The sequence below is a fragment of the Pleurodeles waltl genome, chromosome 3_1 (genome assembly GCF_031143425.1).
Source record: "Pleurodeles waltl isolate 20211129_DDA chromosome 3_1, aPleWal1.hap1.20221129, whole genome shotgun sequence".
Lineage (NCBI taxonomy): Eukaryota > Metazoa > Chordata > Amphibia > Caudata > Salamandridae > Pleurodeles > Pleurodeles waltl.
In genome coordinates, this window is record NC_090440.1 from 233,434,189 (window position 1) to 233,456,743 (window position 22,555).

At 45.2% G+C, this 22,555-nt stretch overlaps 1 protein-coding gene across 7 annotated transcripts in view; it reads left to right on the forward strand.

The window, feature by feature from the left end:
- MYO9A (myosin IXA) overlaps positions 1–22,555 on the forward strand; it is a 1,132,274-nt gene that overhangs the window by 571,316 nt on the left and 538,403 nt on the right. For all 7 annotated transcript variants that reach the window (XM_069222286.1, XM_069222289.1, XM_069222284.1 and 4 more), the window contains one exon: positions 21,398–21,473. In XM_069222286.1, coding sequence (XP_069078387.1) covers positions 21,398–21,473 — 76 coding nt within the window. The remainder of the gene's footprint in view (positions 1–21,397; positions 21,474–22,555) is intronic.

Consider the following 22,555-nt stretch of genomic DNA (forward strand, 5'->3'; position numbering starts at 1 on the left):
GTACTGAGGTACCCAGGGTATTGGGGTTCCAGGAGAACCCTATGGGCTGCAGCATTTCTTTTGCCACCCATAGGGAGCTCTGACAATTCTTACACAGGCCTGCCACTGCAGCCTGAGTGAAATAACGTCCACGTTATTTCACAGCCATTTTACACTGCACTTAAGTAACTTATAAGTCACCTATATGTCTAACCTTTACCTGGTAAAGGTTAGGTGCAAAGTTACTTAGTGTGAGGGCACCCTGGCACTAGCCAAGGTGCCCCCACATTGTTCAGAGCCAATTCCCTGAACTTTGTGAGTGCGGGGACACCATTACACGCGTGCACTACATATAGGTCACTACCTATATGTAGCTTCACCATGGTAACTCCGAATATGGCCATGTAACATGTCTATGATCATGGAATTGCCCCCTCTATGCCATCCTGGCATTGTTGGTACAATTCCATGATCCCAGTGGTCTGTAGCACAGACCCTGGTACTGCCAAACTGCCCTTCCTGGGGTTTCACTGCAGCTGCTGCTGCTGCCAACCCCTCAGACAGGCATCTGCCCTCCTGGGGTCCAGCCAGGCCTGGCCCAGGATGGCAGAACAAAGAACTTCCTCTGAGAGAGGGTGTGACACCCTCTCCCTTTGGAAAATGGTGTGAAGGCAGGGGAGGAGTAGCCTCCCCCAGCCTCTGGAAATGCTTTGTTGGGCACCGAGGTGCCCAATTCTGCATAAGCCAGTCTACACCGGTTCAGGGACCCCTTAGCCCCTGCTCTGGCGCGAAACTGGACAAAGGAAAGGGGAGTGACCACTCCCCTGACCTGCACCTCCCCTGGGAGGTGTCCAGAGCTCCTCCAGTGTGCTCCAGACCTCTGCCATCTTGGAAACAGAGGTGCTGCTGGCACACTGGACTGCTCTGAGTGGCCAGTGCCACCAGGTGACGTCAGAGACTCCTTGTGATAGGCTCCTTCAGGTGTTAGTAGCCTTTCCTCTCTCCTAGGTAGCCAAACCCTCTTTTCTGGCTATTTAGGGTCTCTGTCTCTGGGGAAACTTCAGATAACGAATGCATGAGCTCAGCCGAGTTCCTCTGCATCTCCCTCTTCACCTTCTGATAAGGAATCGACCGCTGACCGCGCTGGAAGCCTGCAAACCTGCAACATAGTAGCAAAGACGACTACTGCAACTCTGTAACGCTGATCCTGCCGCCTTCTCGACTGTTTTCCTGCTTGTGCATGCTGTGGGGGTAGTCTGCCTCCTCTCTGCACCAGAAGCTCCGAAGAAATCTCCCGTGGGTCGACGGAATCTTCCCCCTGCAACCGCAGGCACCAAAAAGCTGCATCTCCGGTCCCTTGGGTCTCCTCTCAGCACGACGAGCGAGGTCCCTCGAATCCAGCGACACCGTCCAAGTGACCCCCACAGTCCAGTGACTCTTCAGCCCAAGTTTGGTGGAGGTAAGTCCTTGCCTCACCTCGCTGGGCTGCATTGCTGGGAACCGCGACTTTGCAAGCTTCTCCGGCCCCTGTGCACTTCCGGCGGAAATCCTGTGTGCACAGCCAAGCCTGGGTCCACGGCACTCTAACCTGCATTGCACGACTTTCTAAGTTGGTCTCCGGCGACGTGGGACTCCTTTGTGCAACTTCGGCGAGCACCGTTTCACGCATCCTCGTAGTGCCTGTTTCTGGCACTTCTCCGGGTGCTACCTGCTTCAGTGAGGGCTCTTTGTCTTGCTCGACGTCCCCTCTCTCTGCAGGTCCAATTTGCGACCTCCTGGTCCCTCCTGGGCCCCAGCAGCGTCCAAAAACGCCAAACGCACGATTTGCGTGTAGCAAGGCTTGTTGGCGTCCATCCGGTGGGAAAACACTTCTGCACGACTCTCCAAGGCGTGGGGGATCCATCCTCCAAAGGGGAAGTCTCTAGCCCTTGTCGTTCCTGCAGTATTCACAGTTCTTCAGCCTAGTAAGAGCTTCTTTGCACCAACCGCTGGCATTTCTTGGGCATCTGCCCATCTCCGAGCTGCTTGTGACTTTTGGACTTGGTCCCCTTGTTCCACAGGTACCTTCAGACAGGAATCCATCGTTGTTGCATTGCTGATTTGTGTTTTCCTTGCATTCTCCCTCTAACACGACTATTTTGTCCTTAGGGGAACTTTGGTGCACTTTGCACTCACTTTTCAGGGTCTTGGGGAGGGTTATTTTTCTAACTCTCACTATTTTCTAATAGTCCCAGCGACCCTCTACAAGGTCACATAGGTTTGGGGTCCATTCGTGGTTCGCATTCCACTTCTGGAGTATATGGTTTGTGTTGCCCCTATCCCTATGTTTCCCCATTGCATCCTATTGTAACTATACATTGTTTGCACTGTTTTCTAAGACTATACTGCATATTTTTGCTATTGTGTATATATATCTTGTGTATATTTCCTATCCTCTCACTGAGGGTACACTCTAAGATACTTTGGCATATTGTCATAAAAATAAAGTACCTTTATTTTTAGTATAACTGTGTATTGTGTTTTCTTATGATATTGTGCATATGACACTAAGTGGTACTGTAGTAGCTTCACACGTCTCCTAGTTCAGCCTGAGCTGCTTTGCTAAGCTACCATTATCTATCAGCCTAAGCTGCTAGACACCCTATACACTAATAAGGGATAACTGGGCCTGGTGCAAGGTGCAAGTACCCCTTGGTACTCACTACAAGCCAGTCCAGCCTCCTACATTGGTTGTGCAGTGGTGGGATAAGTGCTTTGAGACTACTTACCACTCTTGTCATTGTACTTTTCATAAGAGAAAAATATACAAAACAAGGTCAGTGTATATACACATAGCCAAAAAGTTTTGCATTTCCTCTTTTCACTCTTTTCTAAGTGCTGAAAAGTACTTCTAAACTTTCAAAAAGTTCTTAAAAGTTTAAAAAGTTTTTTTCTGTCTTTCCAAAAAGTTCTGAAAACTTTTTTCTCTTTGTCTATCACTTTAACTCTCTCTAAAAAATGTCTGGCACAGGAAAAAATGTTGAACTGTCCAAACTTGCATATGATCACCTTAGCTGGAAAGGAGCAAGGAGTCTCTGCATAGAGAGAGGTTTGAGTGTAGGGAAGAATCCTTCTTTAGAACTGTTAATTAATATGCTTAGAGTACAGGATAAGGCCATAAGTGCCCAATCTGTAGAAAAAGTAGCTAATGGTTCTCAATCTGATCCAGGGACTCCCCCAGGAAAAGGTTCAGGAAAGAAACTTCTCAGCCTGCCCATTACTAGACAGTCTAGCATAGTTGGTACAGAGGTTGAATCACATCATACTGATGATGTGCTCTCACATTATACTGGTAGCCAAGCTGTTAGGGTGCCCTCTGTAAGGGACAGGTCTCCTTCTGTTCATTCCCATCATACCTCTGTATCTAGAAATGTCCCTCCCACCCACCCTGATGACAGATTGTTGGAAAGGGAGCTCAATAGATTGAGAGTGGAGCAAACCAGACTGAAGCTCAAGAAGCAACAGCTGGATTTGGATAGACAGTCTTTAGAAATAGAGAGGGAAAGACAGAAAATGGGTTTAGATACCCATGGTGGCAGCAGCAGTATTCCCCATAGTCATCCTGCAAAAGAGCATGATTCCAGGAATCTGCATAAGATAGTTCCCCCTTACAAGGAGGGGGATGACATTAACAAGTGGTTTGCTGCACTTGAGAGGGCCTGTGCTGTACAGGATGTCCCTCAAAGGCAGTGGGCTGCTATCCTATGGCTATCATTTACTGGAAAAGGTAGGGATAGGCTCCTTACTGTAAAAGAAAATGATGCTAACAATTTCCAAGTTCTTAAGAATGCACTCCTGGATGGTTATGGCTTAACCACTGAACAGTACAGGATCAAGTTCAGAGATACCAAAAAGGAGTCTTCACAAGACTGGGTTGATTTCATTGACCAGGCAGTGAAGGCCTTGGAGGGGTGGTTACATGGCAGTAAAGTTACTGATTATGAAAGCCTGTATAACACAATCCTGAGAGAGCATATACTTAATAATTGTGTGTCTGATTTGTTGCACCAGTACCTGGTAGACTCTGATCTGACCTCTCCCCAAGAATTGGGAAAGAAGGCAGACAAATGGGTCAGAACAAGGGTGAACAGAAAAGTTCATACAGGGGGTGACAAAGATGCCAATAAGAAGAAAGATGGTGAAAAATCTCAAGATAAGCATGGGGATAAGGGTAAAACCAAAGATCCCACTTCAAATCTTAAACACTCTTCAGAGGGTGGGGATAAAACAAATTCTTCCTCTTCTTCCCAACCTGCACACATTAAAAAGCCCTGGTGCTTTGTGTGTAAAAACAGAGGCCATAGGCCAGGGGATAAGTCCTGTCCAGGTAAACCCCCTGAGCCTACCACCACTAATACATCAAGCTCTAGTGCCCCTAGCAGTAGTGGTACTAGTGGTGGGACTGCTGGCAACAGTCAAGCAAAGGGTGTAGTTGGGTTCACTTATGGGTCCATAGTGGAAACTGATGTAATCAGTCCCAAGACAGTTTCTGTCACACCTAGTGGCATTGGCCTTGCCACACTGGCTGCTTGTCCCCTTACAATGGATAAGTACAGGCAGACAGTTTCAATAAATGGTGTTGAGGCCTTGGCCTACAGGGACACAGGTGCCAGTTTCACTTTGGTGACTGAAAACCTAGTGCCTCCTGAACAACACATCATCGGACAACAGTATAAGATTATTGATGTCCATAACTCCACTAAGTTTCTTCCCTTAGCTATAATTCAGTTTAGTTGGGGTGGAGTTACTGGCCCTAAGCAGGTGGTGGTATCACCTAGCTTACCTGTAGACTGTCTCTTAGGTAATGACCTAGAGGCCTCAGGTTGGGCTGATGTAGAGTTTTATGCCCATGCAGCCATGCTGGGCATCCCTGAGGAATTGTTCCCTCTCATTTCAAGTGAAATGAAAAAGCAAAGGAGAGAAGGCCTGAAAACTCAGGATCCCTCTCCATCAACAGGTAAAAAGGGTATCACAGTATCCCCTAACCACCCTACCATTCAGGATACTATTCCTGTGGTGGGAGAAACCTCTCCTGGGGTGGCACCTGTTCCAAGGGAATCATCAGCTGGCAAAGCTGGACTCCCTGAGGTGGAAGTACCTCTCTGTGGGATAACTAACATTGGTGAGAAAAACAGCACCATTTTAGTTAACATGGAGCATCCCTCCAACCCTCCCAGAGAAACTTTAGTGCAGAAACCCTGCACTACCTCACAACACTTAGGACAGCATCCCTGCCCTAGTGTGGAGCTGATAGGACAGCATCCCTGCCCTGCTCCAACCCAAGAGAAACAGCATCCCTGTTCTCTCTTCCAGCCATATGGACAAAGTTTTTGCCCAGCTATGGCTTTTCTGAGACAGCATCCCTGTCTGGCATTTCCATCACTACAAATAGGTTCAGTGGACAATTCCCACTGCTCTAAACTAAAACTTACTGATAGAAACTCTGAAAATACATCTTCACATTGTTGGTTAGCTAAAAAACTTCAAACAGGGTGGTTTACATCCCCACAGGGAAGTAACCATATAGTGGATGATAAAGGGAGTAACCAGTCTATTGCAGAGCTACTCTCTACTTATCACCACTTAGACAATAAAGTCTCAACTGGCCAAGGTTAGCCTTATTGTCCTTCGTTTGGGGGGGGGTTGTGTGAGAAGGTAGCCTCTTTCTAGCCTTGTTACCCCCACTTTTGGCCTGTTTGTGAGTGTATGTCAGGGTGTTTGTCACTGTTTTCACTGTCTCACTGGGATCCTGATAGCCAGGCCTCAGTGCTCATAGTGAAAACACCATGTTTTCAGTATGGTTGTTATGTGTCACTGGGATCCTGCTAGTCAGGACCCCAGTGCTCATAGGTTTGTGGCCTATATGTATGTGTCACTGGGACCCTGTCACACAGGGCCCCAGTGCTCATAGGTGTGCATGTATATGTTCCCTGTGTGGTGCCTAACTGTCTCACTGAGGCTCTGCTAACCAGAACCTCAGTGGTTATGCTCTCTCATTACTTTCAAATTGTCACTAACAGGCTAGTGACCATTTTTTACCAATTTACATTGGCTTACTGGAACACCCTTATAATTCCCTTGTATATGGTACTGAGGTACCCAGGGTATTGGGGTTCCAGGAGAACCCTATGGGCTGCAGCATTTCTTTTGCCACCCATAGGGAGCTCTGACAATTCTTACACAGGCCTGCCACTGCAGCCTGAGTGAAATAACGTCCACGTTATTTCACAGCCATTTTACACTGCACTTAAGTAACTTATAAGTCACCTATATGTCTAACCTTTACCTGGTAAAGGTTAGGTGCAAAGTTACTTAGTGTGAGGGCACCCTGGCACTAGCCAAGGTGCCCCCACATTGTTCAGAGCCAATTCCCTGAACTTTGTGAGTGCGGGGACACCATTACACGCGTGCACTACATATAGGTCACTACCTATATGTAGCTTCACCATGGTAACTCCGAATATGGCCATGTAACATGTCTATGATCATGGAATTGCCCCCTCTATGCCATCCTGGCATTGTTGGTACAATTCCATGATCCCAGTGGTCTGTAGCACAGACCCTGGTACTGCCAAACTGCCCTTCCTGGGGTTTCACTGCAGCTGCTGCTGCTGCCAACCCCTCAGACAGGCATCTGCCCTCCTGGGGTCCAGCCAGGCCTGGCCCAGGATGGCAGAACAAAGAACTTCCTCTGAGAGAGGGTGTGACACCCTCTCCCTTTGGAAAATGGTGTGAAGGCAGGGGAGGAGTAGCCTCCCCCAGCCTCTGGAAATGCTTTGTTGGGCACCGAGGTGCCCAATTCTGCATAAGCCAGTCTACACCGGTTCAGGGACCCCTTAGCCCCTGCTCTGGCGCGAAACTGGACAAAGGAAAGGGGAGTGACCACTCCCCTGACCTGCACCTCCCCTGGGAGGTGTCCAGAGCTCCTCCAGTGTGCTCCAGACCTCTGCCATCTTGGAAACAGAGGTGCTGCTGGCACACTGGACTGCTCTGAGTGGCCAGTGCCACCAGGTGACGTCAGAGACTCCTTGTGATAGGCTCCTTCAGGTGTTAGTAGCCTTTCCTCTCTCCTAGGTAGCCAAACCCTCTTTTCTGGCTATTTAGGGTCTCTGTCTCTGGGGAAACTTCAGATAACGAATGCATGAGCTCAGCCGAGTTCCTCTGCATCTCCCTCTTCACCTTCTGATAAGGAATCGACCGCTGACCGCGCTGGAAGCCTGCAAACCTGCAACATAGTAGCAAAGACGACTACTGCAACTCTGTAACGCTGATCCTGCCGCCTTCTCGACTGTTTTCCTGCTTGTGCATGCTGTGGGGGTAGTCTGCCTCCTCTCTGCACCAGAAGCTCCGAAGAAATCTCCCGTGGGTCGACGGAATCTTCCCCCTGCAACCGCAGGCACCAAAAAGCTGCATCTCCGGTCCCTTGGGTCTCCTCTCAGCACGACGAGCGAGGTCCCTCGAATCCAGCGACACCGTCCAAGTGACCCCCACAGTCCAGTGACTCTTCAGCCCAAGTTTGGTGGAGGTAAGTCCTTGCCTCACCTCGCTGGGCTGCATTGCTGGGAACCGCGACTTTGCAAGCTTCTCCGGCCCCTGTGCACTTCCGGCGGAAATCCTGTGTGCACAGCCAAGCCTGGGTCCACGGCACTCTAACCTGCATTGCACGACTTTCTAAGTTGGTCTCCGGCGACGTGGGACTCCTTTGTGCAACTTCGGCGAGCACCGTTTCACGCATCCTCGTAGTGCCTGTTTCTGGCACTTCTCCGGGTGCTACCTGCTTCAGTGAGGGCTCTTTGTCTTGCTCGACGTCCCCTCTCTCTGCAGGTCCAATTTGCGACCTCCTGGTCCCTCCTGGGCCCCAGCAGCGTCCAAAAACGCCAAACGCACGATTTGCGTGTAGCAAGGCTTGTTGGCGTCCATCCGGTGGGAAAACACTTCTGCACGACTCTCCAAGGCGTGGGGGATCCATCCTCCAAAGGGGAAGTCTCTAGCCCTTGTCGTTCCTGCAGTATTCACAGTTCTTCAGCCTAGTAAGAGCTTCTTTGCACCAACCGCTGGCATTTCTTGGGCATCTGCCCATCTCCGAGCTGCTTGTGACTTTTGGACTTGGTCCCCTTGTTCCACAGGTACCTTCAGACAGGAATCCATCGTTGTTGCATTGCTGATTTGTGTTTTCCTTGCATTCTCCCTCTAACACGACTATTTTGTCCTTAGGGGAACTTTGGTGCACTTTGCACTCACTTTTCAGGGTCTTGGGGAGGGTTATTTTTCTAACTCTCACTATTTTCTAATAGTCCCAGCGACCCTCTACAAGGTCACATAGGTTTGGGGTCCATTCGTGGTTCGCATTCCACTTCTGGAGTATATGGTTTGTGTTGCCCCTATCCCTATGTTTCCCCATTGCATCCTATTGTAACTATACATTGTTTGCACTGTTTTCTAAGACTATACTGCATATTTTTGCTATTGTGTATATATATCTTGTGTATATTTCCTATCCTCTCACTGAGGGTACACTCTAAGATACTTTGGCATATTGTCATAAAAATAAAGTACCTTTATTTTTAGTATAACTGTGTATTGTGTTTTCTTATGATATTGTGCATATGACACTAAGTGGTACTGTAGTAGCTTCACACGTCTCCTAGTTCAGCCTGAGCTGCTTTGCTAAGCTACCATTATCTATCAGCCTAAGCTGCTAGACACCCTATACACTAATAAGGGATAACTGGGCCTGGTGCAAGGTGCAAGTACCCCTTGGTACTCACTACAAGCCAGTCCAGCCTCCTACAATCCCTGAGAGCACATTATTGTCCTTAGCCCTTGTGGTAAGATTGTCCAGAAGGACCTGTATAATAATGTTATATTCGGGGTCCACCAAGGAGATAGGGCGATAACAAGCAAGATCTGATCTCGATCACCTTATGAAAAAGGGTACAATAACGGATTGGTGCCAGTTAGAAGGGAGTGAACTACAGGTGGCTGCATTAAGGTGCCGGGTCACTGTGGGGGCCCAAAGGACCACCTCTGATTTATACAAGTCCCCCAGTACCCCATGTAGGCCTGGGGCCTTACTATCTGTGAGGGACAAGATGGCCGTTTTGACTCCACCATCCCTCAAAATGTAAACCACTATCTGAGCAACCACTGGCTGATAGATTGTTATTAGTTTAAAACCGTTAAAGGTTTCAACGTGGTTATGCCAGGCCTTGAGTGATTAATAGTGAGAGCCTGCAGTGACTGTTCAGGGCAGAATAGGGGATGGTTCACAGCTTTCCAGAACACTGTACTTTCCTGCGACTCGCAGGCTTCCAATAAACATACCCACAGTTCCTTTTTTAGACTCCTCTTTTGGCATTACGTGCTAGACAATATGAGGCTCCGGCCCTTCTCACCTCCTCGCGAATGCGAGTCTCCTTTTGCTGAGGGGCCATAAGCACCCTATGGGTCTCTGAACACGCCTTGTAAAACCACTTTACTGTGGCTACAAACTGTGGCAATAGGCAGGGTAAGATCAGCCTTGATGCACCTCGTGATTTTCGAAAAAGCTGCCAATATGTTCGAAACAGGGTCACTAGTGTAAAGGTAGATATTGAAATCTGATTGACAGGAAGATAGCGGTAAAAGTTTAAATTAGATGGCACGACCATAACCCAATTAAGTCTACGTCTATAGTTTTAACTGGTTCTTGGTGGAGACTTTCCTCCTTAAGAAGATTCTTAGACCAACGGAAGGCAGCCTGAAGGGGATTAAGGTCGCTAAAGCCAGCTCACAGCAAACCCTACCAAGGAGGGAAACAAGCAGGTCGATACAAAAATGTAATTGACTATCTAACAAGATCCTGCCTCCATGAAAGTTGGAGTTTGTGTTGTGCGATTAACATTCTCCCTGCTAAATAAGTTAACAAGGGCATGATCTAAGCTCAAACTATGTAGCATGTCCCCTTGTTGTGAGTGTTAGTGGTGCGCCTGATCCATACCGGCAGGACCATTTTCATCATTCTCACACAGAATATAATTCAAACAGGGGTGCAAATTGAAGTCTTCCTTCAACGTAAAAGCTGTATAACAAGAGGATTTAGAAACATAATCATCCAAAAACTTGCCAGATTCTAGATTCACATTGTGCTCTTTCCTAGCTGAGACTTAGTTATATATATATATTGATCTCCAAAATCCTAAGTGAGTCAGAGGTCAAGGGGGTGCTCAAGACTAAAGTTGACAAAGGTGGCTAACCCCCCTGTCATGAGGGGAGGAGGTGGCAGGCAAAGTAAGCTAAGAAACCCATCAAGCAGAAGAGTACTCCCTTCCTCCCACGTCTTCTGTTGACAAACAATGTCGAAATAGCTAAATGTAGGAGGACGCTCCTCGGATGGTATTTGGCCCTGAGCCCCAGCAATATGCCAACTTAAAACTTTGTCTACCAGGGGCTCCATGTCTGATAGAAAGTCTTTGGGTTAAGCATCTCATAACTGAGTTAATCTAATAGTTTGAATCTGTTACACCGGATTGGCTAGGTACCTGAGGCTGCTGAGAGGGGAAGCTTGCACTGGCCAACTGTGGAGCCAAGGGAGCCTGGGCCTTTTGAGAGGGATGGCTAGATCTGGGCAGCAGGACTCATCCCCACCGTCCTCTTATAGGCAAGGCCCTCAGGTAAAAGGAACTCAAGAGTAATATTACAGAAGCTGAGGGGTCCAGTTATAGACTTCTTTAAAATATCACCCACCCTCCTGTGCAATCTTCGGATACAGTTATTTACCGTGTGGCCAATCCAACCCACTCTGCGTGCCATAATGATGTCATTACAAAACGCAAAATCTAATATGACTACAGGACAACCAATGGGTTACATTGTTTTCAGGTTGTTGATAACTCTCAATCATCTCTTGCTAAAAGGTAGGGACACTGGTTAAAACCAACACATACGGAGTTGAGGATGGTGGGAAGTTTGATAATATCCTTGCATGGTAACATCCCCACTGCTGACTTAATGTGGGTAGAACGACTACCTCCCAAAGGCCTGGACATGAGGCGCAGAACCATTACTAGAATTCAATCCCCCTTTTAACTGGGGCCTGGGCTGTGCTAGATGAGGCAACAAGGAGGGGGGTTATAGATGGACGAAAAATCAACACCTATCATCCCCTGTGCCCCTCAATCCTGGGACGGGCTAGATCTCACAGTATCAACACAGAATTGAGTATAGGCACAAGAAACAGCAGCTGGCTTAGCAAGACCTGCACCAGATTAGTTAAACGCAGACAAGAGGGGATGAATTGCCACCACAGAAACTCACAACTTGCTGGTAAGCTATTCTACCTTGCAGATATGGTTTGCAAAATCATTGCAGTTAGTCTTAATAAGCCGCTCCAACTTCTGGAGAAACTCCAGCTGAAACCCATTCACTCTGCCGAGTCTGACTCAGGAGGCACAATCCCTTTATTAATACTACTAGTCCTGGCAACTGCTTTAGATTTACTAGGCATCACCAATATTCTAATCTTTGGTCTACCCTTCTTCTGATTGTTTTCTTTACGTAAGGAGTATGTTGAGACTGTGTTGAAGGGGCCAGGTGTTGCTTAAGAATGGCTCCAGGTAATGTGTCCAGAGGGAGGCAAAGAAGAACCTTATTCACTGGACCTCAGGGCTGAGTTCTACTGACCCCCTGAGGCAGAGTGGGAAAGCTAAAGGAAATACTAAGAGGAGTACTAGCGGGATACTAGGGAGAGGACCAGGGACAGACACCAGAGAATCCTGCTTGTTGGCTCCATCAGATGCACACACTGAATGGCAGTTAACTCCTCTTCTGCAGAGATGATCTCCTCTGTGAGGACCCCCACAGCAGTGTTGAGGTAGGGAACGATAGATTTACTGGTCCTAGGTCTGTCGACCAAATTAAACAAAACCCCCTTCCTTTTATCCATCTCACCATGGGATAAGGCAACAAACTACAAAGACCCACTTCCCACCCTTAAAAACGGAGGCCTAAAACACCAGGGATGCCGAGAGTATCATGGAGACAATGAAACAAATAATACATATACAGTATCAGTCAAGTTTAAAAGTCTGTTCCTCTCAGACCTTCACCAGAGTCTTAGAGCAGACCTTATTTCTGGACTCTGGAGCAGGCAGGCTCAGTTCCACCTTAGCCATGGTTAAAAAGTGGCTGTAGAAACAGCAAATGGAAAATACATGGTTAGACTGGAATACCATTTAGCATTTTCTGACGGAGCCAACAAAATCTTGCCCGAGAACCAAGGGTGTGGCCCTGCCCTGCCTCTTCCTTGCACTGATGGGAGCAAGGCAGGCCCACCCCTAGCTCAGGCACATCCAGCACAGGGGGTGTAGTGCTGGTGGCATAAGCACTTAGGGGTCAGGCACCTCCCACTTTAGATGTGCCTCATGTTGGCATCTCCTGGCACTGAGGAAGGTGGGATAGTTAGTCTCCAGCAGTGCGGTGCTCCTCCACATCTTATGAATATACCCCAGGGATTAGACTGGATCTGGCACAGGCATTATGTATCCCGACCATGAAGTCATTCTACTGTGGAGGAGAAGAGTAGAGCTACATATAAGCGCCACCCATGCCTGATGACTTTATTTCTGCACAGATGCAGATCTGAAGCGACTCCTGGTCTTTTCAAAACCCTTTTATCAAAAGGCTGTGTAGGGACTGTTGGAAGCAGATGTATGTGTCTGTGGTGCCTGGGGTCAGGGTACAATTCCAGATGAATCCAAAGGCCACACGGGCCGTGAGACACAGATGTATGTCCGCAAACATAAGACTCCATGCCATGACATTTGAGTCAAAAGTAAGGTTCATTTTCCGCTCTGTTATTCCTGTGACAGAGCGTAGTCTTTAAGTCTTCATGCATGTCCAAGATGAAGAATAAGCATTCAAAGTGGGAATCGTCTCCCTCCCACCAATCTCAATCTCTTAAGAGGGCACCGGAGTGTCATCATGCCACTGTTCTCCTTTGGAACCGATCCTAATCCTGATGCACCCCAAATTTTGGGGTCTGTCAGGACACTGCAGCAAGTGGCCTTTCTGCACATTTTCAGTGCTTTACGGGTAACGTCTGGTGCGCCTTCGGGCCCCAAGGATCTACAAAGGGCCTCCGGTAGGATTTCCACTGGTGGATTTACACTCAGTGCCTGTGCTCTGCAAACCCATTTCAGTTCAGCACTGGCTCAGGTACTGACTTCGGTTTCAGCAACACCCAAGGTGCCAGTTATGTTTGCAGTGAGACCACTGATGCCAGAGGAGGATGTGCAGCCCATTGTGCTTTCGACTACAAGATTTCCACCATGGCCTCGGCCAAGATGTCCCCCTTCCACTGGAGCGCAGCTGGCCCATTCTGATACCTTGCCTTTATCTTGTGGTAGGGCTCAAACTCAGTACAATATTTTTGGCACTGATTCAGACAACTTAGTTGAAGAGGGTAATTTTATTTTCTAATATAATGAGGAAAACTGGTATTCATAACTAACTACAAGATTCCAGTGGCCAGGATACCTCTCTAGATGCTGGCCTTGTTCCTATTTCAGGCCATGCCACCGAAGTGAGCAGCTCCTTTGCTGTCGTTATACGGAGGACAGCCATTTCATGAGGCCCTCAAAGATTCTTTCTTGGACACGTAGCCATGTTCGGGACCACCAGTTAACAAGCAGGTCGCTTGGCACCATCAACTGGCACCTCAAAAATCCAGTGGTGTGCTAACATTTATTAATCTGTTTCGGCAACTTAAGTTTGCAGTGGACTTCAGATGTATTTGTCTCTCGAAGACACTGGTGGTAGGATGTCATATGGTTCAGCATTGTTTGACCAGGTTATTAGATTTCCCAGCCAAGATTTACAACTTTGCGCATTCTTACTTCTCCAGCATATATCTTTGCTGAGCTTAAGTGCTATGGCAGCTAGTTTCCTGTGTGATTTAGGAATGTGTTTAACGTAGTCCAGCAAGGACATTGTTATGTTGTGTTATGAATATTTGTACATTGTGTTATCACCCTTGAAGGTATTCTGGTGCTTTGCAGGTGCTGGAGCCTAGTCTGGCTATTGCAGTGGGGTTACTAGATGAGACAAGTCTTCAACTTCTTACAGAATTACAGAAGTGAAGAAGATGTTCTAATGTCAGAAGGTAGAACATTCCATAAATTGGGAGCAATGTACTAGTATGCCTGGGATCTATTTTACTAGGAGTCGAGCAGAGGTGTCTGCATAGTTGGTAGATGATGATGCAACTGTTCTGTTAAGCTGGGCCAAAGTTGTGTAGTGCCTTGAATTTATGTGCAAGGAGTTTGAAGTTAGAGAGTATATGTGTATAGAGAGCCAGTGGGGTTCCCTGAGGTGTGGTGGGATGTGGGTTCTCTGAGGAAGTTTGCTCTGGGTTCTGTAGTATAGTTTACTGTTGATGAGGCTGTGGGTTGTGTAGTCTAGTTTGCTGTTGACGAGGGCATGGGTGACAGGTGTCCTGGGGTGATCGAGGAGCCACTTGAAGATCTTATTTACATCTTCAAGGTGTGGAAGCACACTGCAGTAACGGAGCTGACTTGGGCCTTCGAGTCCGGTTTGTTGCCTATGATGATCCCAAGTGTGTTGGTCCCAGTTCAACTGGCCACGAGTTGGATTTGCAAGGTGAGGTGCTGTTGCCAGAGATTACTACTTCCGTCTTGTTGGTTTTTAACTTCAGACAGTTGGACTTCATCAGTGTGGCGACTTTTGTCATGCAGGAGATGAACTTGTTTCTTGTTATGGGCTTCCTTCCTGAGAGGGAGATTCAGCTGCATGTCTTCTGTGTTGGAGAGAATGTTAATGTTGTGTATGCAGATGACGTCAGGCAGAGGGATCATGAATGTGTTGAATAGAGTGGGGCTGTGTGCCTTGCGGTACTCTATAAATCAGTTAGCAGGCTACTGAGAAGTACAGTGTGAGGCTGACAGCTTGTGTTCTCTCTCAGTTAGGAATGGACAGATACAACAGAGAGGGGATCCTGGGAACCTGATCTCATGTAGGTGTCTGATGAGGATGTGGTGATAGACTAGGTTGAGAGCTGCCACGAGCTTATGGAGGATAAAGGCTGTTGATTCTCCTCTGTATAGGTTTTTGGAGATATTGTCTGTGGCAGCAATGACTGCTGTTTCCTTGGTCTGGTAAGTTTTTTAACTGGTTTGAGTGGTGTCGAGGAGTTGATGATTGTTAAGGTGGTTGGTGACCACCTTCTCCAAGACCTTGGCTGGTTATGGTGGGAGGGAAATGGGCATGTAGTTAGAGTGTGGCTGGGTCTAAAAATGGTTTCTTCAGCAGGTGTGTCAGTTGTGTGTTTACAGATGTAGGTGAAAGTGGCTGAGTTGATGGAGGCATTGTCAGTAGGTGATAGTGCTTCCCTGATAGGAAGGAGTCCTTTGGTGAAGTTGTGGTGGGGCATGGGTCGGAGGGGGCCCTTGAATGGATTATCTTATAGTAGCAGTGAGTTTGTCTGTAATAATGGCATTCCAGGAAATCAGTGTTTGCTCCCCGTCTGGGGATTTGGGTGGCCACGGTGATGGGCTCTGGTTGTACTTCAACGTTTATGGCTATTTTATTGCTCAATGTTTCATAGAGTTTTTCCACAGAGATCCTGCAAGAGGGTGATTCAGGTAGAGTCGGTTGGTGAGGTGGCAAACTCTTTGACGATAGTGAAAATCCCTTTGCTGCTGGTTGTGCAGGTGTCAGTACAATTAGGGATAGTTGTGCTCTTGGCCATATGGATCAGCTGGTGGTGGCATCTTAGTGGGAATTAGAAGCTGTCCTTGTCCGCGGTGTCTTGGGTGGATCTCAGCTTGCTTGCAGTGTCACTTTACAGCTTGAGATTATCTGTGTGCCAAGTTGTTAGGTCAAGGTTTTGACGTGGTACCTTTACAGTTGAAGGTGGATAACAAAAGTTAACAATTTGTTGAAATTTTCCAATGGCAGTAGGTAGGCTGCTGGAGTGGTGGGGCTGGGAGTTGCTGATGTACGGTCTGTTTCTGTGACATTCTTCCAGTTATGTTAGGCAGTTCCGATGATGTAAGGTTTTGGATATTGTGGGATAGGAATGCTGAAGCTAATGACTGTATGGTCTGTCCACATCATTGGGGCTGGCTTATCAGCTGATGTGGCTAAGGAAGGTGAAAGCTCCATGAGATATCTGGCAGTATGGGTCGGTCCAGTGACGTTCTGGGTCAGCCCTATATTTCCAATGTTCTTGAGGAGGGCTGTGGAGTGAAGGTCAGAGTGGTCTTTTATGTGAAAGTTAAGATATCCTTGGAGGATGAATGTGCTGGTGTCAGTGATGAGGGATGTGATGGAATCTGTGAAGTCGCTGGTGAAGTTGACACAGGTTTCCAGAGGCCTGTAGACGTGGATTCCTCGTAATGTGAAGTTGGCTGTGGCATGGCCCTTGAAAGTGAGGTGTTCCAGCTAGCTGGTGGTGGAGTTCATGGTGGTGGATTGTTTAATCATGTTCTGCAGTATGATGGCGACTCCGTCTCTGGGCTTGTTCTGGTAGTCCTGTCTAACGATTTTATAGACGTCTGGGTTCGCTGTGCGAATGTCTGGTGTGCAGGTGGGGTTCAGCCAAGTTTCAGTGAGAAAAATGTCTGCAGAATGATTGTACAGTACGGGCCATATCTCTATGACATGCTTGGTTAATGAACAAGTGTTAAGGACAATACAAGCAAGGGCGTTGTGAGTGTGTGTTTGGTTGATTGGTGTGTGTGAATGTTCTTGGGGTTTGTTGGGGTGATGAGTGTGGGAGAATGCATAAGAATTTGCAGGAGGTGAATGCGCCTTCTGTGTTGTGAGGTGTGGTGTAGCAGTGCAGCGAGTTGTGGCCCCAGAATTGAGGGTGCAAAGGTGTGCAGCATGCCCCCTCAAAATAACTAGGAAGGGCATTTATTATTCTGCTAGTAACTTTGAGGTTGTTTGAGAAATCTTCATTGATCTTTCCAGAAAAAGGATTCATCTCATTAGTGGAAAGTTCCAGGGTAATCTGTAAAGCAGGAGCTGAGAAAAAGGGAAGGTCCGAAAGCAATTTTACTACAGTGCAATTTCCGTAGGCAATTTTAGACAAAAACAGCTGAACAGAGTTGCCCCAAATTTGGTAGAAATCTAGATCTTTATCCAGAAAGCGTGATTTTTGTAATTTGGTGTAAATCTGTTCAGCGTTATACGATTGTTTGGTGTATTCAGCTATATCACCAAAATGCAAATCTCCTTCTTTTGAGCAAAAGAAGATTTAATTCTACTGGAACAAATTCTGCAGACTTTCCTTAGACATGATGAGCTCAAGAATTGCTTTTGCCAGGTCGTGAAAGTGTAAGGGATAGTTTGTTATTCTGTTGTTAGCTGTTATGCATAATGATGAGGAAGTTGAGATAGCAAAGGGAAAGTTACCTAAATGTAAATGCATTTCTCTGTTATGGGTGTCTTAATCATATTCAACCCGCTCAATCACCCTATGTTGTTAAATAGCTGGTACCCTTCATAGAACGCCAAGCTGGTGCAATTCATTGTGTGCTGGGGACTGGTAGCTTTAAAAGACCAGTGCCACAATTTTAACGATAGCCTCAGATGTTTATTATTATTTTTGTTTTATAAAAATCTTTTATTATAATTTTAAAATGTCTTCTGGATCACCGTATACAGTAAAGTTTACATATCTAAGATAAAACTGGTGACAAAGGTTCAGAATATGAATGATGTAATCAGTACAAGGCCAAATCTGTGATATAGTCAATATTAGATCGCTGAAAAACTTTTATGTCATATGCTGAGGTGAGATTATTATTGTGTCTTTAATAAGATTAATATCACATGCTTCCAGTAATACCACATGTCTGGAAGATAACTTATATCACTTGCGTGGAATAGGATTTCCATTGTATATAAAATAAGAATTTCACCTGTGGGATGGGTTTGTTATTGCATGTCTGGGATAGGGCTGGTGTAACATGTATGACCTACATAACCCAAACATGTAAAATATTTTCTCCCTGCGCTCCATTTTATCCCCATTCATTATCCCACCAGGTTCAGGGCTAGTATATTGAAGTGTGATATCTCATTACTTTATTCCACCCTTTCTCCCAGTGCAGGCGATTTGGTCAGTATACCGAACCCAAGTTGGGAAACAGGTGAGAGCAAGGGGGGAATTTAGGCAATGAAAAGTTAATTAGTTGGGAAGTACACCGTCACATGTCTGGGGTTATCTGTAACACACAGCAAAAATCATCAACAGCCCATAATTCAAGGTAAAATTACTTTAATTGGAACTGTACTAGGAGAAGGAGGCGAGGAAGAGAATGCTCTTGGGCTCCATTTCCAGTCCTTTGTGTGTTTCTTAATCCACTAGTTGTGCATGAGAAGCAGGCACTTCTGTCTGCAGTACTAATTCCTGTGGCTGGGCACCAACAGCATGGACCATAACATCATCTGATACTGCCTTCATGTGCATGGAGACACTATAATCACAATAACCAGGCCTTTTCAACAGTACTCATGCATCATCATTAATCATCGGCAATACAACCTGTCACTGAGTGCAGCTAGGTTGCCTTTGCCATGTAATTCAACATCCAGATGTTACAGCTTTTCATCTAGCTCTGCGTACTTAAATTGGGTATGAAGCATTATCAGGCAGTAATTATTTTCGCAGTTTACAAACCAAAATGTGAGTGGAGTTGTTAGAAATTGCACTGCAAAGTACAAATAAACTAAAGGTAATATGTCTCCCAATACACATACCTGTCTCTTTTTTAATTCAAGATGTGTCCCTAGTTTGCGGGCAGAAGAAAGAAAGTAAAATATAGTGTCTTGTAATGCCCCTATCCCTCCTGAAAGGAACATAGGAAATCAAGCATATGTATTCTGCTGTTAAATTGTAACGTATATCAGAATAGCCATTTGCTGCCATATAAGCTCACTTTGTGTTGCCTTGATTGGAGTACATCAGTGACGGCAGTTAGCCACAGAGTAAACCAATACATTCTCTATAGTATATATTTTTCAGGAGCCATGTAAGTACAGGCAGTCATGAAAATGTCCCTCAGTAATAGCTATGTTTGTACTCTGTTGTTTTTGTGGAGAAGTGGTTCAGCCTTGGAGGTCACAGTTTGTATCTTGGACTGTACCAAACTCCCACCTCTGTGTTCATTGGGCATTTGTGCCTTCCTCAAAGGTTATAATAGAGGTAGGAGAAGGCTGATTTTGTTTTTCATAGGAGTGTTTTTTTAATGGGTTTTTGGCATAAGTAGAGATTCATTCTTTAGGAGATCTTTTGGTTCCAGCAGTGGATAGAATGCCGAGTTTGTGCTGCATGAGTGGATTGGATGTAATTTGCATCACTTCAATAGATCAGATTTGAGATTTCACATGATGAAAGCGTGAATGGAAGATGTAAGCACTGGATGAATGCAAGTTGAATTGCAAACCTTTTAGGATGGTAATGAATTTGGTGTTACCAGAAGGAATAACATCCAATGTGCGTCCCACAAAAGTCACACAATGCTTTTTGTGTCCCTTTTATGACAATATTTTGAGTATGTACTGTTTATGGTCTATTTTGCTGATGGCTTTGTTTTGTTATTGAACATCATTAGCATTTCAACGTGGCTTATGAAAGAGTTGATATGGTTCCCATGAAAGTGTAATGTGTTTATATTTTGCCCCAAGTAGAGCAGGTATTTGCTGGGTCATATGTTTTATGATGTCATGTCTCCTCCTTGGAAATTTGATTTATCAAGAGAGTGATTTGAGAAGGGAAGATTTGTTGATTTCATTGCATGGACAAATGTTTGATGTGTTCTATCAATCAATGATAAATTGGATGTATGATCTGGAGATTATATTTTTTATATTAGATGTATTTTGGATATGTCCATTGAAAGTGTTTTTTTATGGGAAGATTTATTTAGTAATTACTAAAGTAGATTGTGTTTTTTGGGTTTGACAAGGATATGATGTAGGCTTTGTTCTGTTAACATAAGCTGTATTTACCACAGTATGTGGTTTTATAGTATGTTGCATGTCCCATATGGATGTTTGATATGTTGGATATGCTCAAATCCTTTAATGTGTTTGAGAGAAACCAAAGAAATAATTTGTCATTAAATATTATTTTATGCTTTTTTCTTTATTTACGACTTCTTAGTTGGATCCACTTGACATATTGTGTTGTGTATGGGCATAAGTATACCATAGTAAACAACAGTTTGTTACATTTCATGTACGTGCATGGAGCATATACTGTGGAGGGATAATTTGTCATGCTGGGATAATTTGTTTGATATTTCTTTGTGTGTGTGTTTTGATTTAATAAACAATGATGACTTATCTCACAAATGACTTAATTTTGGATCCATCTCAGTGAATTATACGTTGGTTAGGTTTTGTGCATTTCATATTGAAAATAGATTTCACTTTTGTTTTAAGCATGTCAATCATTTGTTGTTTTGACATGTGATATGTTGTAACTGATGTAAGAAGGTATGCTGTATATTTGGGTGAGAGATGGTTTCTCAGGTGTCTTCCTTTGAATAGATTTGTTTGGGGTGACCCAGGAGGGGATAATATTTATGGACCCTTCTACAAAGGGATACTCTCAATGCACATACATGAGGAGATGAGTTTGTCCGATAGAGTGATAAGCGGGACCTGTCGTAAAACCTACTTAATCTTTTTTTGTGATTCGGTGAGGGACGATGTGTTATATGCGTCTGGTGGAATGGTTTGTTGAATCTGGAGCAAAGTGCTCGTCTCATGAAAAGATGGTTGTAGTGTTTACGATCAACTGATCAGGATTCAGTGAAGATATGTGATGGTCCACACCTGATGTAGCATATGAACGAAATTGTTTTTCACAGATGAACATTAAGTTTTCAGGATAAAATTAAAGCCTCTTTTTATTCGTCCAGTTACGTTTAAATGAAGAGTTTTACTCTCTCAAATGACACAAAGCGCTTTCAGGTCAGAACTGTTCACCTTATCCAGGAAGAAAAAAATCAAATTTGTTTTTTTCAACATAAGAACACAATACATTCAACCTAACGACGTAAGTGCCATTTTTAGTCAGACAGTGTAGTGCTTAAGATCATGATATCCCTGAAAGAGTACTGTGTAATTATATGGAAGTGTGGTTTATGTCTGTTTCAGTCTTATGCCTGTCTCCACTCATATGTTCATCTTCCTGCTAAGGGCTTGATGCACATGTTCTGGTGTATCTCAACCCAATATTTCCCTACATTTCAGCCATGGCACTTTCATGTTTTATAGTCTAAGCATGCACTGTACACAGTTACTGGCTGTTGCTTCTTCGCTGTTTATTTCTCTGTAACCTGCATTTGCTACTATGATTTATTAGGTATCACCAGAAAAAATCCAAGGACCCCTCTGTCCAGCCTGCAAGGAGCGAACACCCTCAATGAGAAACCGCAATGGTATGTGGAATGAAGTCTCAAAATTCTGCCTGCCAATCAGTACTTACAGTTTGTGTTTTAATTCTTTCATCATGTTTGCAGAGCATGTTACTTTGTGATAGTTCGACCATTGGCAGTCTGCATTCACTTATTGAGCACATGGTGTAAAATGTGCAGTTCTGTAACTGGCAGCAGCTTGTGACACACATGGTATGGTGATTAACTGTATGGATAACCCAGCGTTTTTCAGCTTGAATCTAATACACATGTTCTTCGTAATGCAGATTTTCCATAGCTCTGGTCGGAAGAAAATCAAGATTTTATTAGAGACAGAGCCTAATATTCTGTGTATGGAGCAGTAACAAAGGATTGTATAACATTGGTCTTCATGCCTTGCTATAAAAATCCTGCAATGTAGTGCAGGGTTATCTATTAAGTCACAAGTCTCGAAGGTGCAGATTCCCAGTGTACCCTGACTATGTAAGCGAATCACATTACTATTAATTACATTAAATTGTATTCCATATAGATGGGCTCACAATCTGGTATGGCTCCAGCCCTCGTGTTGGACAGCTTCAATATAGAAGTTGGTCTGGGAAAATGTGTTGCAAAATGACCTTGCATTCATATCTGTAATGAATCCTCCTTCACTGATGAGTTTATCCTTGTAATGTTCCACAACTTGGCAGCCTCCTCAGTCCTTTATCAGGAGACACATTCCCATAAAAATTAGATTTTTGCCTAAAAAAATAAGGAGATGTGCTGCAGTTGTAAATTACATTGCAATCGATGATAAAACTGCAATTACTTTATGTTGATTTTCTTTCTTTCCAGGCCTGCGCGGCACAATGAACTGCACTTCTTTACGCATAGGTCTACATGCCACTTTTGTTCTCTAGCTCACACCTTCTTGGCAGTTGGGACTTACTTTTTTCTCGTACTCCCAAAATATCCAGCTCTAAAGACAGTCCCCCTTCTAGCACAACTGCTGCTAAACAGCTAACTGCCAGTTGACATGATGCATTGACTTGTAAGTGGATCAAGCTAACCTGGCCCAATATCGAGGTCATTATCAACACCAGAATAATGACGTGCCTTTTTGA